Genomic DNA, 27717 nt, shown 5'->3' on the forward strand with positions numbered 1-27717 from the left:
GATATAAACTATACATTTATTTAAATATATTATTTTTTATCAAAATTTTAAAATAGGAATATGTACTAAGAAAAGTGTTTTTTTTAGAGGTTACAACTGGGAATATGTATTTAAAAAATTACAGTACAGGTATAATAAAAAGTAAAAAAATAGAACAAATAACATCCTTCCATGGCATTATCTGTTCTTTGGCAGTATACAGTATTTACAAGAAAGACAGATATAATTTATAGATCAAATATTTCATATGAGTACATTTGCCAATACTTCGGTAAAGAAATTATATATATTTTTTTTAGACAGGACAGTTGAAAGAAGAACCATTATACAATCTATGACCCAGAGTAATCACCAATTGCTGTACAAAGATTCCACATATGTAAATATAAATGTTAACCTACAGTATGTCTTGTGATTCTGGATGTGGATGACAAAGCCATCAGTGACGGTACAAGGGCATTTTCAGAACTTCATTCTCAAGAAGTATAAATCAAAGAAACTCTGAACAACTTGCAGAATAGTGGCCCAGTATAAGTGTACATAATGGAGTATCATTCTGCCATCACTACTTTACCATCTTCTGAAAGAGTTTACGGATGTATACAATACATCCCGAGAAGTTGTCAGTTGCATTAAGTCTGTCCTCCAATTCCTGCAGATTGGGTATTTCTGGCGCAGAACTCAAAAGACGGTAATTATGTTCCTCTATCGCCAGCTCCAGCATGTACTCTTCATCGGGCTTTGATCGATTCACCTAAAAAAGTTTAAAAGGTCTTTAATATTCTACCTTTTCTTGGCATTACAGAATTTCAATGCCTTTAAAGTCTTTTAGATAATATATTTGCCTATATGGCTAAATATCTTGTATCGTAACTAATATCGTGAATGTCTCCTGGTATACAGCAGGTTCACAACACTCCCCATGAAACAACAACCATTGCATATTTCTCTGTCAAGATACCTGTCAATCATATGGATCCCTTCATTCAATCTTTCTTTAACATCTCTCCTTTTTTCCTGGAATGCAGTGTATTGTTTACCCCAATCTTAATCTTAACTACCTTCATGCTGTAAGTCAATCTTTACTCCTCATCCATACTTGATTTTTTTTTTTTGCCTTTTTAGAGTCTAATGTGAGGGACTGGTAGCTTGTTGTCAGTGAACATGTCATTTCAATACTTCCATTGGCCTGAGATGTTGTCTAATATTAATATAAATCCTTTGTATTTCTCTTGTCAAAGCAACCTTAGTTTAGACAGATTTTGAAGGTCATAGTGGATGACTGGATTATATAAGGGGTAAGTGAAGGTGGTTGGTATATAATGGGAAAAGAAAACAAGAATTTGAAATCAAGGAAAATATTACGGCAATGTATTTGTGATGGGAAGTGATATCGAAATATTAATGACAAATGAGTGATTTGAGACTGGTGCAATGCATGTGAATTGTGAACTTTCAGTACAGTATTACAGTAGTTACAAAACATATCTAAGATGGAGTATAAACGTTACAGCAGCTCATGCATCACACTGTTGTCTGTCAAAGGTCGCCCAGTTTCCCCTGGCAACAAGAAATAACATTGTTGTAATTTTGGTGGCCAGTTGACAACATGTTTCCTAAACACAGTTGTATACCTACTCAGACAAAGAAGTATTGTACTACTAAGAGGTCCCACTTGTTGATCAAAGCTGGCCCTAACCTATACTGCAATAAATGCTGAAACAAAACAATGCAATGCACTACTGACCTGTGTGAAAATGAAGATAAGGGAATTGTGGTTTGTGCGTTTAATGTCCAAACCCAAGTGAGTGTGGAACATTTGAGCACCACGTTCTATGTTGCTCATGGTGTCCTGCAAGAAAGACACAATTATCCAAAGTTACAATTAAGAGAAAGAGACATAGTTATCCAAGATTATACTGGAAATACAAGAGAAGTACTGTGCAGTGAATAGATGAAGAGGTTATGTTTTGAAATGACATAACCACATTAACTGTACTCCACATGCACCACTTTCAAGACCCTTTTATGATGTATGATGCAGATAGCAATATACTGTACAACACAGGAAAATATTCCTTCCTGGATCATCTACACTTGTCTGCTTCTTCAACTCAGTTAAGGAAGAGCAACAACAAGTACAGTATACAAAAAGGCTGAGATTAGTTACTTTACCTTGTTCTTGAGTTCAGTTTTTTCTGCTGCCTCCTCCTTAGCTTTTAATCTTGGCTCAAGATCATCTAATTTTTTCTTAAGTCCACCTCTTTCTTGACTCTGAAATTAAATAAATTAATTTTCAAAATTAGAATGATACACAATATAGTAGGTTTAAAATGCAATAAATAAAACACGAAAATTGTCCGGCAAAAGCTGTACAAAATATTAAAAGTGGCAGCCTTGTAGTGAAGGAGTTAAAAATGTTTGCTGTCAAATGAATAGTGTACTGTCCCAGCATTCCCTCATGTCACATTAATGAAAGTGTGATTGCACAAATAATCATCAGATAGTCATTACGAGAAATAAATTCTGTTGTACACTGCACTCGTTGACAGAACTTTTACAGCAATACACTACTCTACAGGTTGAGAACAAGAAGCTGCCAGGGGACTCACCTTCTCATTTAAATCCAAGTTAATCTGTTCAATATCTTGCTGTAGACGCTGCACCTCACGTCCCGCTTTGTCTTTATCCCCGTGAATATTTTCAATATCTTTCTGTATACTTGCTATATTGTGCTTTAATTCTGTGATGGTGTCTGAGGGAAAATATAATACCGTACAGTACTTCAATAAAAATTTTAATTGGATAGAAAAGAAACTTACTTGTTCTTGAAGTATTAATAGTGCATCTAACTGAGGGGAATAATATTATCTATTCAGGATGTATGTGTGTATGTGTATGTGTGTGTGTGGGGGTGGGGGGGTCTATCAGTACCTTGCAAGCAGAATGGGGGAGGGGGAAATGCTTAACAGTACCTTGATGGAAGGATGTGAGGAGAGATACTCTTGTAAACCAGGATTTGCCAAAAATTTCCTACAATATTTTGGTAACCCACACGAGACTATTAATTCCTTCACCATTATTCCCGAGTGTGTAGTGACTGCTTATGGTACAGTATATTGTAAAATATTTCGGCAATGTTATCCCCACAATATAGCACAGATGTCACATGAAAATTAGCCATCTCAGCTTATTTCACCTGATGATTAAACACACCTGATGCTACCTGGGAGGGGGATATGGGTAGGTTAGGTTATAAATTCTGCAACATTACTAAACAAGAACCACACCGGCTGCAAAGTATGACAACAAACAACCTGTAACTCACTGTAAAAGATATTAGCTTAAACTATGCAAGTAAAAATTGAATACAAAATTACAGTATCATTTCTAAAGTTGAGTTCTGTGAGATATTATCAGAGGTAAGGGAATATCAGGCTGTCCAGAAGGCAAGTGAGGACAAATAAACTTAGGTAGGTGGGTGGGAGGTATTTCAACAGATAGATAGATAGATTGACAACATGTGCATAATCCTGCTAAAACAAAACACATGAGACTTCTTCTATGATTCACCATGACAGTCTAAATATTTGTGCAGTAGTTGTGGTCTTACTTTATACTGGTATTTCTGCTGTAATAGATAGCTATACTAAAATCATGTAGCTACTGTACAGTAGCTAAACAACTATCAGTGCAGGCGGGGGTCAATATGCTCTGAAATTTTACGTGTGACTAGTGACAGCCCTCATATACCAAAATTTATCGTCCATGGTCTCATATTGTTTCCCACAAAGTATGCACAGATAGTTGTTTTAGCTACTGTACGTTCCAAAATTAACTTAAAGGTAAGCCAACAGGTCGTCATCACCCTGCACCCACTATTTTGTACTGTATAGTGTCCTATGCTCATCAAGACATGTTAGAAAAGAGGTAACCTTGGGCTAACTTCCTTTAGAATGTTAGCTAAATTATCTAGTTACATGCCAAATTCACCAATAAAATCATAAACAAATAACTTAGAAACAAATATGAATACAGGGTGCTACTACAGTGTATGGTCTACAACATTTCTACACTATAGACTGCGGTCTACAATTTATCCAATACTTTAGAATGTGTACTATCAAATTTTCTTGGTGATTTAATGTTTTTATTTAGGTTAAATTAGGGTAGGGCAGACTAAAGATGTCTTTGTAGGCCACACACTGTAGTAGCACTGAATACAGTACCCTTTGCTTTGGCAACGAGGCCTTGCCGTTCCTGACAGATTGACTTTGCTTCATTGAGGGTGTTTGATAGGATCTTCTGAAGAGCTTTCTTATTAAGAGAAATCTTCATCATGAAGTTCTCATATTCAGCCTCATAATCTTCTGGTTCAGCAAGTTGGGATGTCATATTTGTAGGCTCTTTAGTTCTTACAAATCCTGAAAAAATATTGAAATACAGTAGTGATCATGAAATCCCTTTTTATGATAAGAGGTGAGTGGCTGGCCTAGGTACAGCACTGCATAACCTATTTGGACTGTAGATATAGGTTACATTACCTTTCGACATTTTTGGAAAGTCATGATTTTGGAGGTAATGTCGAAAGTTGAATTATTTACTGTAAATACCCCTCTGAAAAATCTGCGAAGTCGCTGTATGTTGTCTGTTTGTTTACAACCGACCCACTCAGTCCAAACATACTCTCACGTCCACTAAAAACATAAAATTACACCATGACACTTCAACAAAGTTGTTTTCATTGGTACCGGATATCAAAATAAGAACTGTACTTTCTATTTAACATGGCGGGAGGTCCAGAGAGCGGAGCCTCCAGCTAGAAAGTTAGGTAAGGTTATGTAGCTTTAGTTGGTTGGTTAGTTCTATTATATCTCTTTGATATTTTCTCAAAATGAAAAATTTCCAAAGAAAATGAAGGTCAGATTTAAATGAAGCACACCATAATACACCAGAAAAATGTATTTCCCTGTAAAAAACGAAGGGGGCATTAAAATGAATCTTTACCGAAACCATTGTCGTTGGTAGTGGGTCATAACTCCATAAATAAATGTCAGTGACAAAAATAAAGGTCATTCTTTAAAACCATTATGAAAAACAAAAGAAAAACCCATTTTTGGTTATTTTCCCAGAATGGATATTGGTGAATCTTTACCCTGATAAATCATATAATGTAGAAAAAAAATATGTTAAAGTTGGTGTGAGACCGATACTGTCTACCAATATTTACCTTCACATTTACTGAAAGTACCCACAAAAAGAATGTTCCATAAATCACCTTAAGTTAATAAGCATCCAATGGTGTGGATAAACTAACATTAAAATCACTTTCCTTTACATTAAAATATGGCTATTACAGTATACACAAATACGTGAGGTGGAACTCAGGGTGTGAAGGTTCAATACTCTTATTTTACTTTATCTCGTTGGCCGCCGTATTCCAACGAGGTCTTTTATGTTATCTAATCTTCCTCCTTTATATTACTCACCACCACTATGAACGTGCAGTAATGAAAAGAAATAAGTGTTGATTCTCCCTTGTAAATTGTGTTGACAGTCTCGGCGTTCAAACTCAACAGGACTTAAAATTTGTAAACAGACCGCAGCAGCCAATCAGCGTCGCCCGTAAGGAAGCGTTCGACTATATAATCCGGATTCACCTTAAGATTTTAATATTTCCGAATTTGTGTATTTTTTGTTTAGTATTAGTACTTGTTATTTAGATAAACTTTAATGTTATTTATTTATTTTATTTTTTAATTTAAATAGATAGATGGATAGTTTATTATTTAGTAAAATCGCCAATTCGCCATATACGTTCATATTTGTTCAGCATGTCCAAATACAGTGCAGATACACAAACAATGGTAAACAGTAAATCAATTTTACCTAAAAAATAAATTGTCCTCAAATGTGATAAACACTGCCGGAAAATAAGTTCCTCAATAAACCATTCATTACGTTAAATAACCCTTTGAGTCGGTCGGTTCTTTTGTTACTTTGTTTCAACCTTTATTGGTGTTGATACAGGATGAAACACGCACATATTTCTCACCAATGTCAACGGTTAGAACTTCGAATGTTATTCCTCCTGTAATAACACTGGATAGACCAACCACCCGAAAGGCTAGTAAGCTCGTGACGTTGTACTGGATTTCTCCCCTACAAACGCTGTTTGTCGCTGAGTAGCCGACCCCACGAATTCCACAGTGTGTGCCTCGTGGTCTGGGTCAACCAGCGCCGCCATACATCACGGAGGTCAACTACTAAGCCACGCCTACTCCCCGCTATTTAAGACCTGACCTCGTGGTGATCGCTCTCTTTCTACCTACACCAACCAGCCAGCAACACCTCCTCCTCCTCCTGTCTGGCGGTCTTCGCTCCCGCGGGCGAGCATGGCGACCCACAAGCTGTCCTCCTCTGAGCGTCCTCACCAACCAGCTCTCTCTCAGTGGCGTAGCTAGAGTGTGTGCCGCCCGGGGCGGCCCTTGAGTTTGCCGCCCCTCCCCCCCCGTGCCCCCACAAAAAATACATATTGCACAGTGACTCACTCTTATATATATACAGTGTATATATATATATATATATATATATATATATATATATATATATATATATATATATATATATATATATATATATATATATTAAATAGTTTGTGTACCATTATAATATTACTGTACTTTCACATACTCAAATATAGTATGCTTTAAATACACCCCAAACATACTTAAACTTTATAAGTAACAGTTAAACAAAAAGCAAAAACGACATATAGGATAGGGAAAAAAGTAAAAAAGTGTAAAAAAATTAGGACCATCTTTATTTCTGAAATTAAAACTACAACTTTCTACAAAGTAACTTTTCTTGTTTTTTTGTTGGCAAATTCTTCAATGACATTGTCAAAAACTATTTCATCTGTCAATTGTCGCTCTATAGACAGTATGGCAAGATTTCTCAACCGCAAGGTGCTCATAGTAGATCTTAAGTAATTCTTGATCAGTTTTAGTTTCGAAAAACTCCTCTCACAGGTAGCAACACTAACAGCAATTGTGAGGAAAATCCTCAGCATTATTGCTATATTTGGAACCGAGTTCCCAAGGTTATACTTTTGAATAAACTGCAAAAGTTCAAGGGGGCCTTCTTTCCACGTCTGTATTCTGTCTTTAATAGTTATAGCAGCAACAGTAACTGGTGGATTGGTCCGCTGTACATGAAGTGATATGACCCGAGACTGCATGGTTTTGTAGCTACTGGAGACGTTAATCCTTCTCTTTGTATCGGCGGCAAGTTAATCCTCGTCGTGTCTGACCTAACACCTGACCCACACCACATGAGCTCACTGGCGTACTTGTTTGAAGTTGTTTCCTTAATCCTCAACAGGTTACAGGTTGTGTGTGTGGGGGGGGAGCATAGCAAGGGTGTAGCTCATGACGTGGCCGTGATGATGTGGGTCAGGTGTTAGGTCAGACACGACAAGGATTAACTTGCCGCCGATACAAAGGGATGGATTAACGTCTCCAGTAGCTGCAGATATGGGTGATGAGCAGACCCAAAAGTGCCGCCCCCCAAAAGTGCCGCCCGGGGCGGAGCCCCCCCGCCCCCCCCTAGCTACGCTAGTGAATTACTCTAGTTACAATAAAATCTCATACTTCACGGATGGAAGAGGCAGACTAGATACAGTACTGGTCAAAACAAAATGAAGAGAGAGATGTCGAAAAAAGAAAAATACGACTTAAACTACAATAAAAAAAATTAAATTGGAAACTAATTTCCGACTTAAAACACGTCATATATATATATATATATATATATATATATATATATATATATATATATATATATATATATATATATATATATATATATAAATAGATTAGATAGACACAGATTTATTCGGTAAAATTATCATACAACTTTACATGAATTCATAAACAGACACAATTATAGTACCCAGTGCTGGATTTAGACCTGTGGAGGCCCATGGGCAGCCTCTTTGTGGAGGCCCCCCTCATTATAACTACCCAAGAGGGTGGGGTGGCGAGTGAAGCGAGCCTAAACATCTGGGAGTTCCGGGGGGCGCTGTGAGCCCCCTGGGAAAATTTTGAAATTTGAACACTTCTTTGGAGAATTTTGAAGCCATATGCAGTTATATTGAGGAAATTAGAACATTGAGAAAATTTTAATTAACTGTATATTTATTGATAGTTTACAAATTCCCAACACACACACACACACACACACACACACACAAAAGTGAGACATGACTGGAGTCATTCATGTGGTTTCAAGTCGACCAGCCCTGATATAGCTACTACGGCACATGTCAAAAATTTTCAGGAGACTTCACAGAAAAAAATATATTAGTTATTACAGGGAGATGATTCTTTGCATTATTAATCAGATAAACCTCTACTCAAATAATGGTTCTGTCCAAGAATGCATGTATAGGCTTCTTTAAGTCCAAGGTCAGATAGATTCACAATAAGTATTAACTCAACTATAAATAAAATTGAAGTTTTGCATCCAATAGTAAAACAAATATACAATTTAATGAATTTGATAAAATTATAACAAAAGTATGAACATGTTGGAAAAAACAAGAATTTTAATAAAAATAACTGCCATCGGCCATGGATAATGGATATATGTTTGTGGAATTCTAAATATATTATTTGCAACACAAACAATAGCATTCATTAAAAATATACGGTTCATAGGAAAACCAGGTATTCATGAATTTCAAGGAGTAGCTAGCCTAATTTGTATCACGCTTCTTGCTGAACATAGTTTTACGTGATGGAATAGATGAACATGAATTTTAAAGAATGAAAATAAAAATAATCCAAATGAATAAACAAATAAATAAAATATTGTAATATGTGGAGGCCCCTGGGCAGCTGCCCACTTTGCCCACTCCTGAATCCGGCCCTGAACGTTACTACTTGGCCACACCCCTTGTTCCTCTGGCTTCCAACACATTAGTATTTATGAGATCGTTTTTCTGCTCCAAATTTACAGGAAGAAGCTTAATAATTGGACTTGTTAATGAATGAATGTGGAACATATATATTAGGAAATAGATAAAATACTTGAATCGTTGGCAGCTTCTTGAGGCCTAAAACTTGTGCTTGGTGCTCACTTTACGATGAGTTAAGTTAAGCGAAGACAAAATCCAGTTGAGTGACCGGTAGCCTATGCTAGGCTTAGAAAAAACAACAACGATGAGACCGTATATAAAATTGTGCCCAAATAAATAAGTACTTTGCCGTATCCTAATTAAGTTTAATGAATTTGTCTTGTGAGATTTTGCGATAAGCAAGGTTTGTGGCATTGGTGATAAGAATCTAGCATATATAAAAATTTAATCTACAGAACAAAGTGCAGTTGATTGCAATAGACATTAATAATTAAAGCAAAATTTTTAACATAAAGAAAATTTAAATATTTTATTACGAAATACTTTTTTTTTTTTTTTTTTTACGGGGATTAGCCCACCCGGGCACAGGTCACTGACCCACATCGGGGCCTGGGGGGCGAAAATGTAATAATAATAATAATAAATAATAGTCATAATAATTCATAATAAATAAAATTTATGGAAAAAATAATAATAATAAAATAATAGTGATAATAATAATAACTGTAATAGTTATAATAGTAATGATAATAATAATAATAATAATAATAATAATAATACAGAACCATAAATAGAAAAATGAAAAAAGATCAAAAGTGAGAAACAATATACAAGTACACATATGTATGTTGTGTTGTCAGTAGTAAGAGAAACAATTGAGACCCTGCAATTGTGTGTAAATGAGGCAGAAAGTCAGATCAGCAACCTGGCACTTGGTCATAATTTTTGTGATGCCATATGGCTATTTCCTGCAAGTAAACAAAAAGTCGGCAGTGGCAGAATATATATACAGTACGTATACCCGATATGATTTTCATAAGATGGTATTTCCCAGCCTTGGTAAATTTAGTCGGACGCGAAATTGGTTAAATAAAACTAGTAGTATTAACAGTACAAGGCTAGGACTAGGTGTGGAATTCTCATACTGTTGCTCAATAATAATGTTTTTCTATATAAGTTTTATTCCTATCTTCTTATGACTACTTAAGGGTAAAAAATTAAATATAACAGTAAACAGGATAACTTAACATGAAATTTAGCTCCAGAAAAGATCACTCATGTAACATGAACACTCATGAGATGTGACTCATAGACGCTGTACAGGATTAGCTGGGATACCTGGCGTTGCATCTTTAGTTACATAACCTAACCAATTTCAGTTCTTTATGTTAAAATGAGAATCAAGCCAAAACACAGACACACTTTTTACTTATTTTTATCCTCTTCACCACTGATCGGCTCGTTACACACTGTTGGCAAGTACTGGGCATGTACTGGCTTCTGAATGTATCTGTACCTGCTCCAGTGTTGGTCAAATCTGGTCTTGAAACAGCTCACACTCGGTGCCGTCACAACTCTCTCTGGCAGGCTGTTTCACGAGTTCACAACTCTCACCCCGAAAAAAGTTAACCCTCAGTTTTCTGGACTCTAAACTTCTTCGGGCTGTTTTTACCAATCCTCGAAGATTTTGCATCTGCCTGGGGACCAAGTTTTTAATTTCATTCGTCCACCCCGTCTCCGCCTTCCCCCGGCCTTCTTACTCTCAACTTTGTCCATAATATTCTCACTATTATCCCTTCATCTCTAATTATATGATCAAAGTATCAAATTTTTCTTATTTTATGATTTTCAAATATTTCTCTTGAAGTTTTCCCCACTATAAAATAACTACCTGAAAATAGAATTTCAGCTCTGCAGAAAAGTGTGGTTGTGCACAGGGGGACCCACTTTAAAGTAAGGTTTCCCCCCGCAATTATGAAGTTCGTAATTATTCTGAGTTTATCGAAATTTTTTTTAGCCTTTTATTTTAAATCAGGGGGGAGGGGGCGACCACAGGAGCCAAGCCCCCCAAATTTCACTTGCGGGGGAGTACAACACATAACACACGAGGGTTGATACAATGTTTGTTCCTGGTGAATGAAGATGTAAGAATGCACTTCACTGATTGACTTTAGCTAACCAAAAACAACGTCCGAACTATTTTGTCTGGTATTAAGTGAACATGTCTGCCAATGAACCGGTAGAGCAGCACTCATTAACCGTTTCACCACTGAGGTGGTATTTTGTGTTTGTTCTCGGAGTGATTACTGGCGATGACTTGCTTCCAAGCGGTGGAATGGCGCGGGTGAAAGAGTTTGGTAGGGAGGGAGAGGCACTGCCCTCTGAGGTGCCTGGCGGTGGCGATGCTGTGATAGTGGTGGTGGGATGTGTCGGTGTGGAGTAGATGACACAGTTCACACATGCTCCCCCCCACCATAGGTCGTAGGTAAGCTCGCCACAGATGGTACCTGAAGTGTGAATCCTTCGACTATATTTAGGTGAAACATAAATGGTTTCGACAAATGTGCGTTTACTTTGGTTCGATAATGTGAAAATGTATAATTGATGTTTAAAGCAGTTATTGAGTGTCCTTAAGGCACTCTATGATAACAATTGTTAGGTTGAATCAGGTTACCACCCTCTTCCTCACTGGTTTAGGCTCAAGCAAGGAAACTTAACAGACGACCCATTAAGATATGCAATAACTCTTAATGTAAACTCAAACACCTGTACTAGTGGATATGTAAGGTATATACTTATGAATAATACTGACCATATGGAATGAACAATGTACAATACAACAAGGTATTTCCGTGTCTCAATCCTCTAGAAAACTTGTGTATGAAGCTGTCAACTGGTAACGAAGGTGTATACAGTATGAGGTATACAGAATATATTTGACTTGTTTCCGTGTCTGCACAGTCTCTGGCCATAGAGATGTAACAGGCTAGACAGAGGTCACCATCTGTTGTACTTATTACATTGTGGTAAAGTTCTGATTTTGAAGTTAATTTTGTTGGACTATAAGTTAATCTGTTTGCCACGTGTGTTGTTTAGTGGTGGTGTTGTGCTCTCAAACTATAAAACGTAACTAGTAGTGAACAAACTTATCTATGTGTGTGTTATAATAATAAATAATAATAATAATATTAAACGATTTATTAAGAGAGTTGCAGCCGGTGGCTGAAAATATACAAACGTACATGTGATTTAGACATAATAAAATACATTCAATACATTTACAGGGCTGTACAGCACAAAAATCAGGAGTTGTTTATTATTTTAGCAATAGATGGGATGGTGTTATTCTTATATCTATCAGTGCGGGCTCTTATGGGCTGAATTTTGTTGTAGTGGCAAACTGCGCGAGGTGGGCGGGGATCTCCGCCCACCTCGCGTGTGTTTGTGTTCTGTGTAAGTGTGTGTGTGTGTGTGGAAGGGGGTTAGATTATGATAGGTTAGCGTTAGGGTGGTTAATCTTCAGGTGATCCCATCTTACCTGCCATAGGCTACGGGGTCGTTGTGGAGGTTGAGGAGAAGGTTGGCCAGCTCCTCGGGGTGATACTGGCGGGCGTCGATGTAGGAGTTAGGCGGCAGGTAGTTACTGTAGTCTGCTCCTGTCGGGGAAGTTGTCGCTATAAGAATCAAAGGGAAGTGACGGTAGAGGGAGACAGTATCATACAGTTAGGCGTTATTATGTGACTTTATTACTGCAATAATATTGATCAGGTTTTAAAGTTAGTTACTGTATTACACACACACACACACACACACACACACACACACACACACAGACACACACACACACACACACACACACACACACACACACACACACACACACCTCCCCACACTACGGGAACAATGTTTTTGAGGAGAGGATTGTAAAGCTTCTCGGAGATGTAGTCGAGACAGAGGGCGTTCTCCATGGCCATGTAGAAGGAGTAGTGTGTTAAGACGGTCTGCCAGCAGTGTGATTCAAGCGGGTGCCTTCGTCCGCAACTCAGGTTACCGCACGACCCATACCTGCCAAGGGAGAGAGTGTGTGTGTATTACTACTACTAAGGGCTGGAAATACACAATGGACAAAAATTATGTAAATTACGCAAGCAGATATTAGGGAGTGGTGAGTCATTTAATGAAAACTTTCACTCCAAAAAGAGGAGGAAACTTGTGGTTGTGTGTGTGTGATAAATTCTTGGAGTGTGTGGGTGTAGTGTGAGGGTGTACAGTACTGGGTCTAGTGTGAGGGTGTACAGTAATGGGTGTAGTGTGAGGGTGTATGGTACTGGGTGTAGTGTGAGGGTGTATGGTACTGGGTGTAGTGTGAGGGTGTACAGTACTGGGTGTAGTGTGAGGGTGTATGGTACTGGGTGTAGTGTGAGAGTGTACAGTATAGTACTGGGTGTAGTGTGAGGGTGTATGGTACTGGGTGTAGTGTGAGGGTGTACAGTACTGGGTGTAGTGTGAGGGTGTACAGTACTGGGTGTAGTGTGAGGGTGTATGGTACTGGGTGTAGTGTGAGGGTGTAGAGGACACTCACTTATCCACGGGAAGGTATTGGTTGAGGTGATGGACATATTCCTCCCTTCTTGATCGTGTTGGACAATGGCTGGACATCCAAGCCACCACGCGAGTCTTGTTGATGTAGGTATTCAAAGATGGACCCATCGCCTCCTCCAGGGTGACGCCGTCAGCCAGTAACCTCCTCACTCCAGCTACCGCTTCTTTGTGTTCACTCATCTGGTTCGGGCGTAGCGGCCTGGACGGTGAGTGTAGGAATAATAAAACACAAATATTATAGTTTTATATATGAAAGTTATTATATACAGGTAGTCACTTAGCTCAATCTCTTAGGTGGAAAGTAACCAATGAATCCCTCAGCGTTTATTAGTGTACTCCAGGATTAAAGATAAAGGGATCGTATCACAATTGAGACACTCCAGTTTATTCCACCTGATAATTAAACACTTTACCTGGGTGAGTTAGGTAGCTTAGGTTAAGATAAATTAGAGAGGGTTAGCATAGGATAGGGTTGGCTAGGTTAGGTTAGCGTAAGGGTGTCTTAATCTTCAAGTAAAATAAACTGTGGTGTCTTAAGGACAGTATAAACATTATCAAGAGCACGTACTGACAACAAGTATATGGCGACTATTACTGCAAGCGCATGAGTGTAGCAGCAGACGTTAAGAGGTTGCAACTACCCAGAGAGACAGAGAGAGAGAGAGATTAATATAGAAAGCAAGTTCTATGCGTCTCCTGAATAGCTTACAAGGGGAGAGAAATGGAGATAATGTGGGTAATTGACTTTTTTTAATTTATTTAATTTTTTTTGTCTGTTTCTCTTGGTCACTTATTGTTTTTGTTGTTTTGTTATTGAAGTGAACATTACTTGGTAGATTTTCGCCAAAACTGCTTCAGGACGGGCCAAGGTCGAGGGTGTTTGCTTCTGACGTTAAGAAGTTGAGTGGAAATGTACTGTAAAACACCTATAATGATGTTGTCCTGCATACATTAGAGAAGGCATAACCACGTTACCTTACAGAGGCGTTGAGGGAAAGAAAGTATCCGTAGAAGGCGACGACATCTGAATGAGAGTGGTAGGTCATGGTCCAGTTGACGAGGGTGCTGTAGAGCCTGTCTGTGGGTGTGTTTGGTGTCGGTCCGGGCGGGGGAGCCTCTACGTCCACCAGTACCCATCTCAGCTCCTTCACATGTCCCCTCGGCAGCGTCCACCACTTGGTCCTGTACATAACACACTTGACACAACATGACACACGTGACACAGCCTAAGCATATGTAAGGATATTATTGCCACTGTAGAAGGTGTAGTCTCACCACGCTAACTTCTCGAGTGTCTTGCCTAATTAACACTTGGTGTCCCACCACGCTAAGTATAGTCAGTGTCGATTGGCGTCCTAAAATCATGTAGTTTTATAAAATATTCTCATGTGACCAACCACTCTGTTTACGCGCCAAAGCGATTTCCCGCTTTTCAGCGTTGAATGTGGCAAGTAGGCTGCAGTACACCGCGTGTCAGGATGGATTGTTTTTTTTAGATTGCCCACGAGGGGGCTAGTTTATTGGGCACCCCCTAACACCCTGTGCAAGGTAAAGCGCAGAAGCGTTTACAGTGCCCATCTGGGAAGCATGCTGAGTTCATGCTTGCCTTTATGACTCATGCATTAAGGGCGTAAAAGCCTGAAGGGTCATGGGTTTTGTCAGCAAGTTACATAAAGTGACAGAATGATAAGTGTGTGGGGGGAAAATTCCCGGTACAATTTATCTGTTTATGGCAAAGTGTGGCAGGTCCCTAGTGCCAGGCCTGTCACTAGGAGGAGGGATATCTGGTCAGGGAGGGACGAGGTGTTGGTAACGGCTGGGGACCTGTAGGAGGAGGTCATAGGGCAAGTGAGGATGTGGTGAAAGAGGGTGTGAGAGTCGGGTGACCACAAAGTTTACAGACAGTGCGGCCAGGCTCAGGGATGCCAATGTACTAGGCGTGGCGAAGTACAGTGGGGGTGAAGGTGATATGGTGTGGTGGGGCAGGTACAGTAGGGGTGGAGGGAGGCACATAGGCATTGACAACATTGAGGGACACACCTTTTAGTGTGATTGTGATGGCGTGTGCGTCGACATGCCGGTGGGGTACAGGTAGCCGGGGATGGTGTCCTCAGGTCCAGGTAGCCCTGGTGGAGACAGCTCAGACACAGGAGTGGGCGCGGCTTGCGGTGGGTGGAGGACAGGTTGAGGCACCAAGTGTCGTGAAGATGAGGCAGGACTTCGCTCAGGGGCAGCAGGACACACCAGGGCAGGCCCGGTAGGCGCTATACCAGTAGTGAAGGCCGCCGGCGGTGGGGTAGGCCGTGAGCAGGGGGCTGGGGACTACCAGCTTGCGTCAAACCAGAAGAGAGGAGTGACTGGGTGGCAACAGAGAGGCAGGAGTAGGTCAGAGATGGTGGTACAGAGTGTAGCGAAGAGTTTTTCAATACGGTTGGTAAATTCTGGAAGAGGGATATGATCTGTCATGTCACTGGAGGGGGTTGGGGGGGCACCGGTGGGAGCACAAGGCCTGGCAGCCTCAGAGTAGAGATGGGAGGAGGCCCAGTAGTAGTTGAGTTAGGAGACGGCCGGGACTGCTGTGTTGAAGGCAGGAGAGGCCAGGCAGGGGCAGGTGTTGTTGAAGAAGGCGTTGTTGCTGGAGACAGAGGGGACGCAGAGGGTGTGGCCCGGAAGACTGGGGGGGGGGGCGTTGTGGTAGCAGTGTCTCGTAGACACACGAACATTGAATGGTCATTCTGTCAGGATGGAGATGGGACGTGTCTCGACCTCGTCCCCCCGCTCCAACCCCTGATCCTCGTATCTCGTCCCTCGTTGTCTGAGTCTCGCTCACTAACTCCACCCGAAACACGAAAAACAAAACCAACCTATTCACGTGTTATGACTACTCAACTAGTAAAGATTCTCAGCCACTTATTGATATTTACTACTGGGTGTTTTGATAATCCAGAAAGTGAGTGGAACACGTTGACTACCCCTGCCTCCAGCTGCTACCCAGTCACCCTCCTCTTCTGGTCTGACACAACCTGGTAGCCCCCCTGTGTGCCCCTCATGCTCACGGCCTACTCCACCGCCGCCTGACACCACTGACGGCGTCCATACCGAGCCTGCCTCCGTCCAGACAGAGTCTGCACTGGCTCCTCCCATCCACCCACCGCACGCTCATGGACCCGAGGACACCGAGGGGGCCGGGGGCCGCCTGTCCTCCCCCGCCGGTGTGCCGTCACCTGGGGCCCATCCACTCCAGTTCTCCACATCAATTGACCACCATGCGGACATGCGAGTGGACTACGTATCTACGCCAAGAAGGACGTCCCCTACCAACCTCTCGACGTCCCCCTTGAAGCCGACACTACTGACGTTCACGCCATCACATTCACACTAAAAGGTATGTCCCTCAATGCTGTCAAGGCCTATGGCTATGGCCCGGCACTTGACATTATTAGGGACCTGCCACGCTTTGCCATAAACAGATAAATTGTACCGGGATATTTCCCCCCACGCACTCATCATTCTGTCACTTTATGTAACTTGCTGACAAAACCCACGACCCTTCAGACTTTTACGCCCTAATGCATGACCATAAAGGCAAGCATGAACTCTGCTTGCTTCCCAGATGGGCACTGTAAAAGCTTCTGCGCTTCACCTTGCACAGGATGTAAGGGGGTGCCCAATAAACTAGCCCCTCAGGGGCAATCTAATCTGACCCTGACCTATATGTACTGTCAATGAATATGATGTACTCTTTGTGTACGAACCTCTGTCCTGCGTGGCAGTGAACAGTGACATTACCCACATGAATCTGATCTAGGTATATATATGTAGGTATGTGTATGTGTGTGTATGTGTATATATATATATATATATATATATATATATATATATATATATATATATATATATATATATATATATATATATATATATATATATATATATATATATATATATATATATATATATATATATATATATATATATATATATATATATATATATATATATGCAAGTAAATCATTGTGGGTGCGCGTGATCCAGGTATATGCTGATATATGTATGCTGTCAATAAATACGATGTATTTCTTTGTGTATGAACCTCTGTCCTGCGTGCAGAGAAGTGTCAGGACCCCCTGACTGAATTACTCGGAATAGGCAAACTGTACTTCAGGATTTGTCAATAAATTTGCTAAACTAAAAAAAAAACTCTACAGCGGCCATAGGAGTACGTTTTTGACTTACGCTCTGTTCCGGAAGAGGACAGCGTCTGCCTTCTGGAGGATGGATGTCTTATTATAGGTGAAGACACATCTCCAGGAGGGACAACCTTCCTGCCACAGCTGCGTCGAGTTGGTGGTACCGAACCTGCGTGTCACAAATAATAATAATTAACGGTTTATTGAAAGAGCTTGGCAGCCAGAAGGCTGAAAATATACAGTTACATATTTGGGGAATGGGTTTCGAATTACAAATAATATACAAGTAACATAAGTGACACAAATAAGACATATAATAACTAGATGGGGAAAAGCTCGAACTACAGTTCATTTCAACATAGTGACAGTGCAAGGAGTAGTGTTTACTGGGAGTGAATACACTGGTTTATTACAAGTTATTGATAATTTTTACAATGGTTGGGACTGGGCTGTTCTTATAGCGATCAGTTCCTGCACGTATGGGCTGGATGCGGTTGTGGTGTCGAACAGCAATTCTCGGACTAGGGATCTCAGGTGGTAGTAGGAGCCGGTGTCGAGGATGGTGTAGAAGCTTCTTACCAAATTTGCAGATGAGGTCGTGGTGATGGTCAGTGAGAGTCGAAAGGGTCAGTGTGTTGAGCGCTTCTTGATATGTGGAGTAGGAAGGGGAGAGAATAATCTTGCATGCCCTCTTTTGCACTTTTTCTAGGTGTTTACGTTGTGTGGCATTTTAGGGAGGAAGACCAGGTGGGGGCATAGGTGAGCTTGGGAAGTATGAATGTTGTGTAAACACTGACTGAGCTCGTGTGCAGGAACTCCGAGGGACTTGAGTCGGCGGAGGAGGTGGAGACGGAAACTGGAGGATTTGACAACTTCACTGACGTGTGGTTTCCAATTTAGTTTGTTGTCTATGGTGACGCCGAGGAGCTTCGTGGAATCTACAACCTGGAGTGTGTTCGGACCTAGAGTAATGGAAGGAGGTGGGACAATGTCGGAGGAGAGGTTGATGTGCATAACCATGGTCTTGGTATGGTTGATGGTGACATGGTTGTTGGTGGCCCAGTTTTGGAGACTGTTCAATAAATCCTGAAGGGCGGTATAGTTGGGAGCAGAATTGTTGACGCTGATCCCAATGGTGGAGTCGTCGACATATTTCCAGCGAGCAGGGGTTTCTCTTAGGGCATCATTGATGAGCATAAGGAAGCAGAGTGGTCCCATCTTGGTGCCTTTGGGGACGCCACAGGTGAGTGACTGAAAGGTGGAGACAGCCCCTCGGAAGCGTACAGCTTGGCGTCGGTCACTGAGGAAGTCTGTAACCCATGGTATAAGACTTCTCCGAAGCCCGAGGTCAATAGCTTTGTTGATGATTATATTGTGGTCGACTAGGTCGAACGCTTTAGTGAAATCAATGAAGGCGACAGCTACAGACGTTTTTCGTTTCTCGAGATGGCGGTATATGTAATCGAGAAAGCTGACAAGACAGTGAGTGGTGGAGGAAGTTTTCATGTTGCCAAATTGCTGAGGGTCTACGACTCCTGCAATATCAGCATAAGCCCAGTCGAACACAAAACTTTCACAGATTAGGCTGGGTAGTGGGTATTGGGGTGATTGCAATAGGTCGTAGCTGATTTAAGGATTGTGGGCTGGTTGACTTGGGCACTGGTGATACATAAGAGGTCTTCCAGTCAGCTGGGCATCTGGCTTGACTGAGAGAAGCATTGATGATGGAGCATAGGGGTTTAGCAAGCTCCGGGGAGAACTCCTTGAAAAGTTTCATTGGTAAGTCAATGGGGTGGTAGAGCGTTTTAATTTTAGTTTGTCCAGGCGTTTTGCTACTTCAAATTCTTCTACTAAGTCAGTGGGAAGGGGGGCTGGTAGGTAAGCAGGGAGAGTGGTTGTGTCAAGCCGGGGGAGCGTCTGGCATATAGTAGCGCAATGGTTATTTGTTTGCTCAGCTGCGTCATCATTAGTGAGATGGCTAAGGAAGGGGAGGGGGTGTGTCTTATTGTTTAGTCCACAGAGTTCTTTAAGCTTACCATACCATTGACTGATGTTGGTCTGCTTCAGGTGTTGTAATTTGGTTGGGTAGTGGGACTTCTTTGCAGTGCGTATTTCGCGGATGACTCGGTTGCGAAGGGACCTGTAGCGGATGTGGTCATTGAGATGAAAGGCTCTGTCTCTCTGTTGCATAAGTCTTTTGATCCGAGGTGTGATCCAGGGCAAGTCAGCTGGGTGAGAACTGACGGACTTCTCGGGGAAGAAGTGGTGGTGGGCTTCCGTGGTGGTGTTGGTATAATTTATCCATTTGGTTTCCACGTCATCCACGCTAAGTACTTCAGTCCAGGGATGGTGAACTATCCACTGCCCGAAGAGGCGCAGTGCAGAGTCAGTAATCGGCCTGTAGGTCTTGATGTAGGGTCTCTGTACTTGAGTGGGAGTGGCAGCTGGGGACCAGAGCACTGATAAGTGTGTGCTACACCCGATAGGAGGCATTGGTTGAGGTGGTTGGTACTGGTCCGCTAAGTCAGTTAAGATAAGGTCAAGGGTATTTTGACCGTGTGTGGGGAAGGTCACAACTTGTGATAGTGATAGCTGGTCCTGGATATCAGTGGTGTCAATTTCATTAAAATCCCCACATAATACTAACTTGGCACATGGGTACCTAACTCTGAGGTGGTCTGAGGTGGTGATGAGATGATTGATAAGAGTGTCTCTGGTGGGTGAGCGAGGCGGATGGTATGCCACACAGATTATGATGGAAGCAGTGTTGCGCGGGTGGGCCCGTGGCATGACACGTACCCATAATGCTTCCACATCTGCTGGGACTTGAACATCCAGGCGTGACGGGCGTAGGTCATCTTGACAGAAGAGGGCAACGCCCCCTCCGCGTCTATGTGAACGAAGGTGATGAAAGAGTTGATATCCCTCAATATGACACGTTTCAGGTACAATTTGCCAAGCCTCACATATGGCAACGATGCTCGCGGCGGCTGACCTGACTGTAGTTGCCAGCTCGTCGAACTTGTTAGCTAGGGAAGTGACGTTGGATAGCAGTAAAGACGGGAGATCATACCATATCCGTGGAACTTCAGTGTGGTGGTATGGTCTGTCAGGGGTGGGTTTCTCCGGTTTCCTAGTGGAGGTTATGGTTCTAATGGGCTTATGTGTATGACGGCCTTGTCTACGGCTACTCGCGTGGAATATGTTCAGTGACTTGAGTCGCGCGATAACACTGCCATCAGGATAACCGTTCCCACGCTTTAGATGGTACAGAGTGAGTCGGGAGTAAGTGATTGGTGGCCATCTGTTGATATCTGTTGTGGGCGGACGGAAGTGTTTGTCACTGACGGCACTTTGAGGGCCACTGACACTGGTAGACATCTGTTAATATTTGTCAGTCGTAAAGACCGTGGGTCTTTGTCCCTGGTGCTTGGGGTCGCCGACACAGTTTTCAAGATATATGTAAACACCGAGGTGGTCCTTGTCACTGGCACTTTATAGGTGACCGGGCGCGCCAAATTCAAAGGATGGGAGCCAGGATATACGTCAGTTAATCCACTTCCTACAAGTTTCCCAAGAGAAGGAAGCCCAAAGACGTCAATTAGAGGAGGAAAAACGACATCAAGAGGAATTGTCAAGACAGTCAGAGGAATCAGCTTACCGTCTTCAACTTCAACAACAACACCAAGCTGATAACCGCAAATTCCTGGACCTATTGGAATTGCTGGCAACGAGGACGACTTCACCAGCTGCCACAACCAATTCGCCAGCTTCAGCCTCTTCATCTATCCTTCAGACAACGCCTCCTCACACGTCACCTATCCCCCTTGGGTATGCCTCAGTGCCTTCTCAACCACCTGCTCCAGTCTCAACTCTCGTCGACCTCTCCGTGCCTCCTCCATTGCCTGCCGTCTCGAGTACACCCCTGCACAGCAAGTCTTCAGTTCCCAGTCCCCCACCTCTTCAATCTGATGCAACATATCAAGTATACCGTCAATGGCGACGTCGTTTCGAAGACTTTGCTGTTATGTCTGACCTCAACCGAATGCCCCCTCATAAACAACTCATCCAATTAAGATCGTGCATTTCCCTCGATGTTCAACGCCTCCTAGGGCACACGCTAGCCATCCCCCCTCACTCCCCCAGGTCAGTGACAGAGGTTTTAAACGCCTTGCAGAGTCATTTCCGTGGCCTCCGCAATGAAGCTTTGCGTCGTAGGGAACTGCTATCCTGCAAACAAGCTTCTGGGGAATCATTCTCAGACTTCTATGCACGACTTAAGGACCTAGCAGCCGAGGTGGACCTATGTACAGGCGATCCTGTAACCTGTGCTGAGATCCAGCTCAAGATGATCTTGCTGATGGGTGTACGTGACGAGGACCTGCTTCAGAAACTCCTCACCCTCGACGCCGCCTCTTCCCTCACCGACTTCGTCACCTGTTGCAGGTCGTATGAGGCCACAAGAGAGGCTGCCTCAGCTATACACTCATCGCCATCTCAAGTTCACGCCGTCTCCACCTACAAGAGGAATCAACGCCAGATGCAGACGGCGTCCTCTCCACAGCCCCCGTCACAGTCACCAGTTTCTTCTCCCGAATCCTGCAGGAACTGTCAGCGCCAGCATGGTCCAGGAAAGTGCCCTGCGGCTGATAGTACATGTCGAAACTGCGGGTTTCAAGGCCATTGGCCCCGCACAACTCGATGTCCTGCCAACAAGGTCTCATGCAACGCTTGCAACAAGCAAGGACACTTCGCCAAGTGTTGCAGGTCCACCAAGAAGCCTCCATCTCCAGGTCAAAACGTCTCTTCACAGCCCTACAGAACGTCCACACCACTGTCTCCCAAGAACAACAAAGGATGCCGACGCGTGGATGATGCCTCGAGTGACAGGTCCCCCAAGCCCGTCAATGTTCGTCTGTCCTACGGTACCAACTCTTCCAACCTCCTGATGATACCTGACACGGGCGCGGACATCACGGTGATTGGACCAACACACCTGGACGCCCTCAACATTCCCAGGAGTAGCTTGTCACCCACAGCCATGAACGACGTGCTCACAGCGGACGGGTCCCCGATGTCTCCACCTTTGGGTTGCTTCAAGGCAACACTACAGCTCGGTCCCAAGTCTTGCCTTGCCACAGTCCACGTCCATGAGGGCATCCAAACCCCTCTCTTGTCATGTGGCCATTGTCAGGACTTGGCCATCGTCTCATCCGAGTTCCCAAAGCCCATCCTCGCTGTGACACACCTCAACAGGTGTGCAGAGATACCTGTTTCAGCCATGACCACACCTGCTGCCGCCCGGGAGTTCTTTTTTCGTCAGTTCAGCGACGTCCTTGTCTCCAAGTCCGACCTCCAGAAGACGCCGCTCAAGAAGATGACAGGCCCCCCGATGAGAACCCACCTCAAGCCTGGCGCGACGCCTTTCGCCATCCACACACCCAGGCCTATCCCCTTTGCCATATGGGACAAGGTGAAGGCGGAGCTCGATTCTCTGGTGCAGCAGGGGATCATCAGACACGCCGGTGAGGAGCCCTCCGAGTGGTGCCATCCTATGGTCTTGGCACCCAAGCCTGTAGGTGTTCGCATCACAGTGGACCTCACCCATCTCAACTCGCAGGTCTCCCGTCCCGCCCATCCATCGCCTACGCCCATTCAAGCAGTCCGCAGCGTCACCCTGTCTGCAAAGTTCTTTACCACGGTGGATGCACTACATGGGTACTGGCAAGTCGACCTGGCGGAAGAAGATCGCCACCTCACTACATTCATCACGCCCCACGGCCGCTTCCAACACTGCCGCGGACCCATGGGCTTCGCAGCAACGGGGGATGCGTACTGCCTCCGTGGGGATATGGCTCTGCAGGGTGTCACCAACTGCGTGAAGGTCGTAGATGACATCCTGCTCTTCGACGATGATCTCCCGGCCCACTTGAACCGAGTTCATCTGATGCTCACAAGATGTCGTGCCCATGGTATCACCCTGAACAAAGATAAATTTGTGGTCGCCGCCTCCCAAGTTAACTACTGCGGCTACAACATCTCGTCAGAGGGGATCTCAGCTGATGAGGAGAAGGTCAAGGCCATCAGGGACTTCCCTACTCCAGCGAACCTGACCGACCTTCGCTTATTTATGGGCCTGGTAAATCAGCTGGCCGACTTCTCCCCTAAAATCGCCACATCAGCCCAACCTCTACGCCCCCTCATGAGCCCCAAGCGCTCTTTCCTCTGGACTCCTGACCACGACCTAGCGTTCAGGAATGTTAAGAAGGCGTTGCTGTCACCACCAGTCTTGGCACCCTTCGACCCGTCCTTACCAGTGGTCCTCCAGACCGACGCCTCCCGTCTATACAGCCTCGGATATGCCCTCCTTCAAGATCACGGCCAGGGTAGACTGCACTTAGTTCAGTGTGGCTCCAGGTTTTTGACCGACACGGAGACCAGATACGCCACCATCGAACTAGAGATGCTGGCAGTCGCCTGGGCTATGGCCAAGTGCCACCTTTACCTGTTCGGCCTTGGGCATTTCACCCTCATGACGGACCATCGCCCGCTCATACCCATCCTCAATCACTACACGTTGGACGCCATCGAAAATCCTCGCCTCCAACGCCTCAAAGAGAAGACCGCCCCTTACGTCTTTACAGCTGTGTGGCGCGCCGGGAAGCTTCTGTGCATACCAGACGCCCTCTCCCGAGCCCCTGTTAGTCGCCCCACACCTGAAGATGAAGTCGACTGTACCACGGCCGCTGCTCACGTTCGGTCTTTAGTGACACACACAGCCACTTCTCTTGCTGACAAGACGACGACGACGCCCTCCATCGAAGACGATAGGACTCTCCAGGAGCTTCGCATCGCCGCCGCTCAAGACCCGGCATACGTCCAACTCCTCGACTACGTCTCCGCTGGATTCCCCACCAACCGCTACGACATTCACGCCTCCGCCCTCCCCTTCTGGAAGCTAAGGGATAGCCTCTATGCGGACGGAGAGCTGGTGTTGTACGGCCCCAGGATCGTCGTTCCCGCTGCCCTCCGCCGGCGCACCTTATCCCGCCTCCATGACAGCCACCGCGGCGTTGAAGCCACCAGGCGCAGAGCCCGTCAGACCGTCTTCTGGCCTGGTATTGACGCCGATATTAAGAGCACGGTTGAGGCCTGTGAGCCTTGCCAGCAACTCCAGCCCAGCCAGCAACAGGAGCCGTACCTGTGCAATGACCTCCCGAAGCGGCCCTTTGAGTCCGTGTCCGCCGACTTCTTTAATGTGGCCGGAAAGTCTTTCCTGGTGGTCGCCGACAGGCTCTCTGGATGGCCCGTGGTAGTTCCCTGTGGTCGGGACACCACCTCTTCCAGGGTCATCTGGATGTTTTGTTGCTTCTTCCGGGAAGTCGGAGTGCCTCTCCACCTCCGAACCGACGGTGGGCCCCCGTTCAATAGCCACGAGTTCAAGAGCTTCACCGAACGCTGGGGCATCCACCACATCGTCACCTCCCCTCATTACCCGCAGGCGAATGGCCACACCGAGGCAGCGGTAAAGTCCGTAAAATACCTCATCCTCAAGACAGCACCGACGGGGAACCTGGACTGCGAGGAGTTCGACAGGGGCCTACTAGAACTCCGTAACACCCCTACCCCTGCCGGACGCTCTCCTGCCCAGGTGTTGTATGGCCGCCCCCTTCGTACTTGTGTGCCTGCCCACCCCCAGTCCTTCTCAGATGAATGGCAGATCAAGGCGGACGAGTGTGACCGCCGTGAGGCTGCCCGGATGGCCCAAGTGACAAGCCACTATGACGCCCACGCCCGCCCCCTTCCCAGGTTGGCCGTCGGCCAGCAAGTACGAATCCAGGACCCGACGTCACACCGCTGGGACAAGGTCGGGGTCGTCATGGGCCGTGGCGAGTCTCGTTCGTACCAAGTCCGCCTCCCCAGTGGTCGTGTGTGGTGGCGAAACAGACGCCATCTCCGCCCAGTGCCATCCTCTAGTGACGAACCTTCCTCCCCGTCCCCTGTGTCCCCTTGCCCAGACCAGGAACGAAGGACGTCAGTTGATCCTCCCATTGTCCCTCGCCGCTCCCCCCGACTCATGGAAAAAGAGTCCGTAGCCGCTCGAGATTGCACTACGAGCGTAAAGGGGGAGGGAGGTGTATAGATATGTAAATACCAAGATATGTGAACACGCCTGACGGCAGGACTCTGTTACCATTCATTGTACCATTTATTCACATGTCTGTATTACTACATATTATTATAGCATGTTTGATATCTATGCTTATGTCTAATGCCTATGTTCACTTGCTATGTCCCGATGTACTATGTCTGTACCCCGCTAGTCGAGTAATTAGAAGACCTAATTTATTGTCTGAAAGTAATGTCACAACAGCTCCCTTAACACAACCAGTTAACTTCCTCCCAAGATCGTTCTCTCGGCTTTTCACTGCACCTCACAGTCACGGGATTCCCTTGTCCAGCTTTCCAAAGCTAACAACCTTATCAAGTGGAAACTGTCCGCCAAGTCTTACATGCCAGCACCATTGAATATACTGCTCGTGCTCTGGAGTTTGAAGAACCTTGTCTAGGATTTCATCCCACCACATGTAGAACTACTGTAGGTGGTGTAGAGCTGTCTGGTTATCACATCCTAAAACTCACATATACAGTGTCTTACCTGCCAGACCAATCTGCACCAAACCAACGATCCCAAAACACTATTGTCTTCCAGGTGTTATTGTGTGTTTTGGGTTTGGTTTTAAGTCTTCAAAGTGGCGCATACTTAACACTTCTGACTGCATGGCCTTTGTCTTTCTTGGGGTCCTGAACGAGACTGTCTTTCTTGAGGTCCTGAACGAGGCTGTCTTTCGTGGGGTGATGAACGAGGCTGTCTTTCTTGAGGTCCTGAACAGGGCCTTTGTCTTTCGTGGGGTGAACGAGGCTGTCTTTCTTGAGTCCTGAACGAGGCTGTCTTTCTTGGGGTCCTGAACGAGACTGTCTTTCTTGAGGTCCTGAACGAGACTGTCTTTCGTGGGGTCATGAACGAGGCTGTCTTTCTTGAGGTCCTGAACGAGGCTGTCTTTCGTGGGGTGATGAACGAGGCTGTCTTTCTTGAGGTCCTGAACGAGACTGTCTTTCGTGGGGTCATGAACGAGGCTGTCTTTCTTGAGGTCATGAACGAGGCTGTCTTTCGTGGGGTGATGAACGAGGCTGTCTTTCTTGAGGTCCTGAACGAGGCTGTCTTTCGTGGGGTGATGAACGAGGCTGTCTTTCTTGAGGTCCTGAACGAGGCTGTCTTTCGTGGGGTCATGAACGAGGCTGTCTTTCGTGGGGTCCTGAACATTGTTACTAGAGCCCTGCCCCACTGCCTCTGGCCAATATTTGCTATAGTTAATCATTATTGGTTTAATGGCGTTAAAGTAAACATCGGAGTAAAATATCAAAGCAGTGAGAATAAGGAACGCGAGAAGGGGTAAGAGGCGCCCCTTAATCTTCTTCATGGTGGCGTTTGTTTATGTTAACGTTGTCCCTGTCGCCTCAAAAATTGTCACCGCACAATATTTGGACACCACTGGATCTCAATTATCTGTTTGAGACGAAAACTGACAAGATTTTCTTTTTCTTTACAACTTGGATCTCAAAGTCTGTCACTCTGAATGTACCATATTACACCACCCTCTTCCCCGTGCACACTTTCACTTATCAGACGTGTCTACTTGTACCACATTATCTTACCGTCTTTATAATTACACAAATAAGATCGTGATCAATGTCAGTTGTTGTATGCCTTCACCACCACGTCATCAGTATGTTGTAACACCTGTACTGTGCACTGTAACTCGTCCCTCCATACTGCCGCGCCTCGCCACACTGCCGCGCCTCGCCACACTGCCATAGGTGCCAGATCATAATAACGGTGAATAAAACTTAGTTTTTACTTACTTTTATCCTCTTCACTACTGATTGGCTCGTTAGCCGCTTGGTTGATCGGTCACGTGTAGGGGTATCGAGATATTAATGTTG

General features: G+C 44.4%; 1 protein-coding gene across 8 annotated transcripts; it reads right to left on the reverse strand.

The window, feature by feature from the left end:
- Positions 1 to 69: 69 nt before the first annotated feature.
- On the reverse strand, positions 70 to 27676 carry LOC121876812 (alpha-(1,3)-fucosyltransferase C-like). Of its 8 annotated transcripts, XM_042382239.1 has the most exons (8): positions 26372 to 26598; positions 17759 to 17881; positions 14498 to 14704; positions 14091 to 14159; positions 13503 to 13721; positions 12804 to 12985; positions 12459 to 12576; positions 9782 to 11427 (listed from the first exon to the last, which is right to left on the reverse strand). In XM_042382239.1, the coding sequence occupies exons 5-8, from the start codon at positions 13700 to 13702 to the stop codon at positions 11184 to 11186; spliced, it is 744 nt and encodes a 247-aa protein (XP_042238173.1). In that variant the 5' UTR covers positions 13703 to 13721; positions 14091 to 14159; positions 14498 to 14704; positions 17759 to 17881; positions 26372 to 26598; the 3' UTR covers positions 9782 to 11183. The 8 variants fall into 8 exon arrangements, with proteins under 8 accessions (XP_042238174.1, XP_042238173.1, XP_042238170.1 ...); XM_042382240.1 differs by lacking the exons at positions 9782 to 11427; positions 13503 to 13721; positions 14091 to 14159; ... (1 more) ...; positions 17759 to 17881; positions 26372 to 26598 and adding exons at positions 70 to 754; positions 1748 to 1852; positions 2176 to 2274; positions 2613 to 2755; positions 4230 to 4424 and having other exon boundaries at positions 12459 to 12570; positions 12804 to 12909; XM_042382236.1 differs by lacking the exons at positions 14091 to 14159; positions 26372 to 26598 and adding an exon at positions 27637 to 27676 and having other exon boundaries at positions 14498 to 14718.
- Between the last annotated feature and the right edge of the window lie 41 nt (positions 27677 to 27717).

The sequence above is a fragment of the Homarus americanus genome, unplaced genomic scaffold, assembly GCF_018991925.1.
Source record: "Homarus americanus isolate GMGI-L3 unplaced genomic scaffold, GMGI_Hamer_2.0 scaffold50281, whole genome shotgun sequence".
In the NCBI taxonomy this organism is placed as follows: Eukaryota; Metazoa; Arthropoda; class Malacostraca; order Decapoda; family Nephropidae; genus Homarus; species Homarus americanus.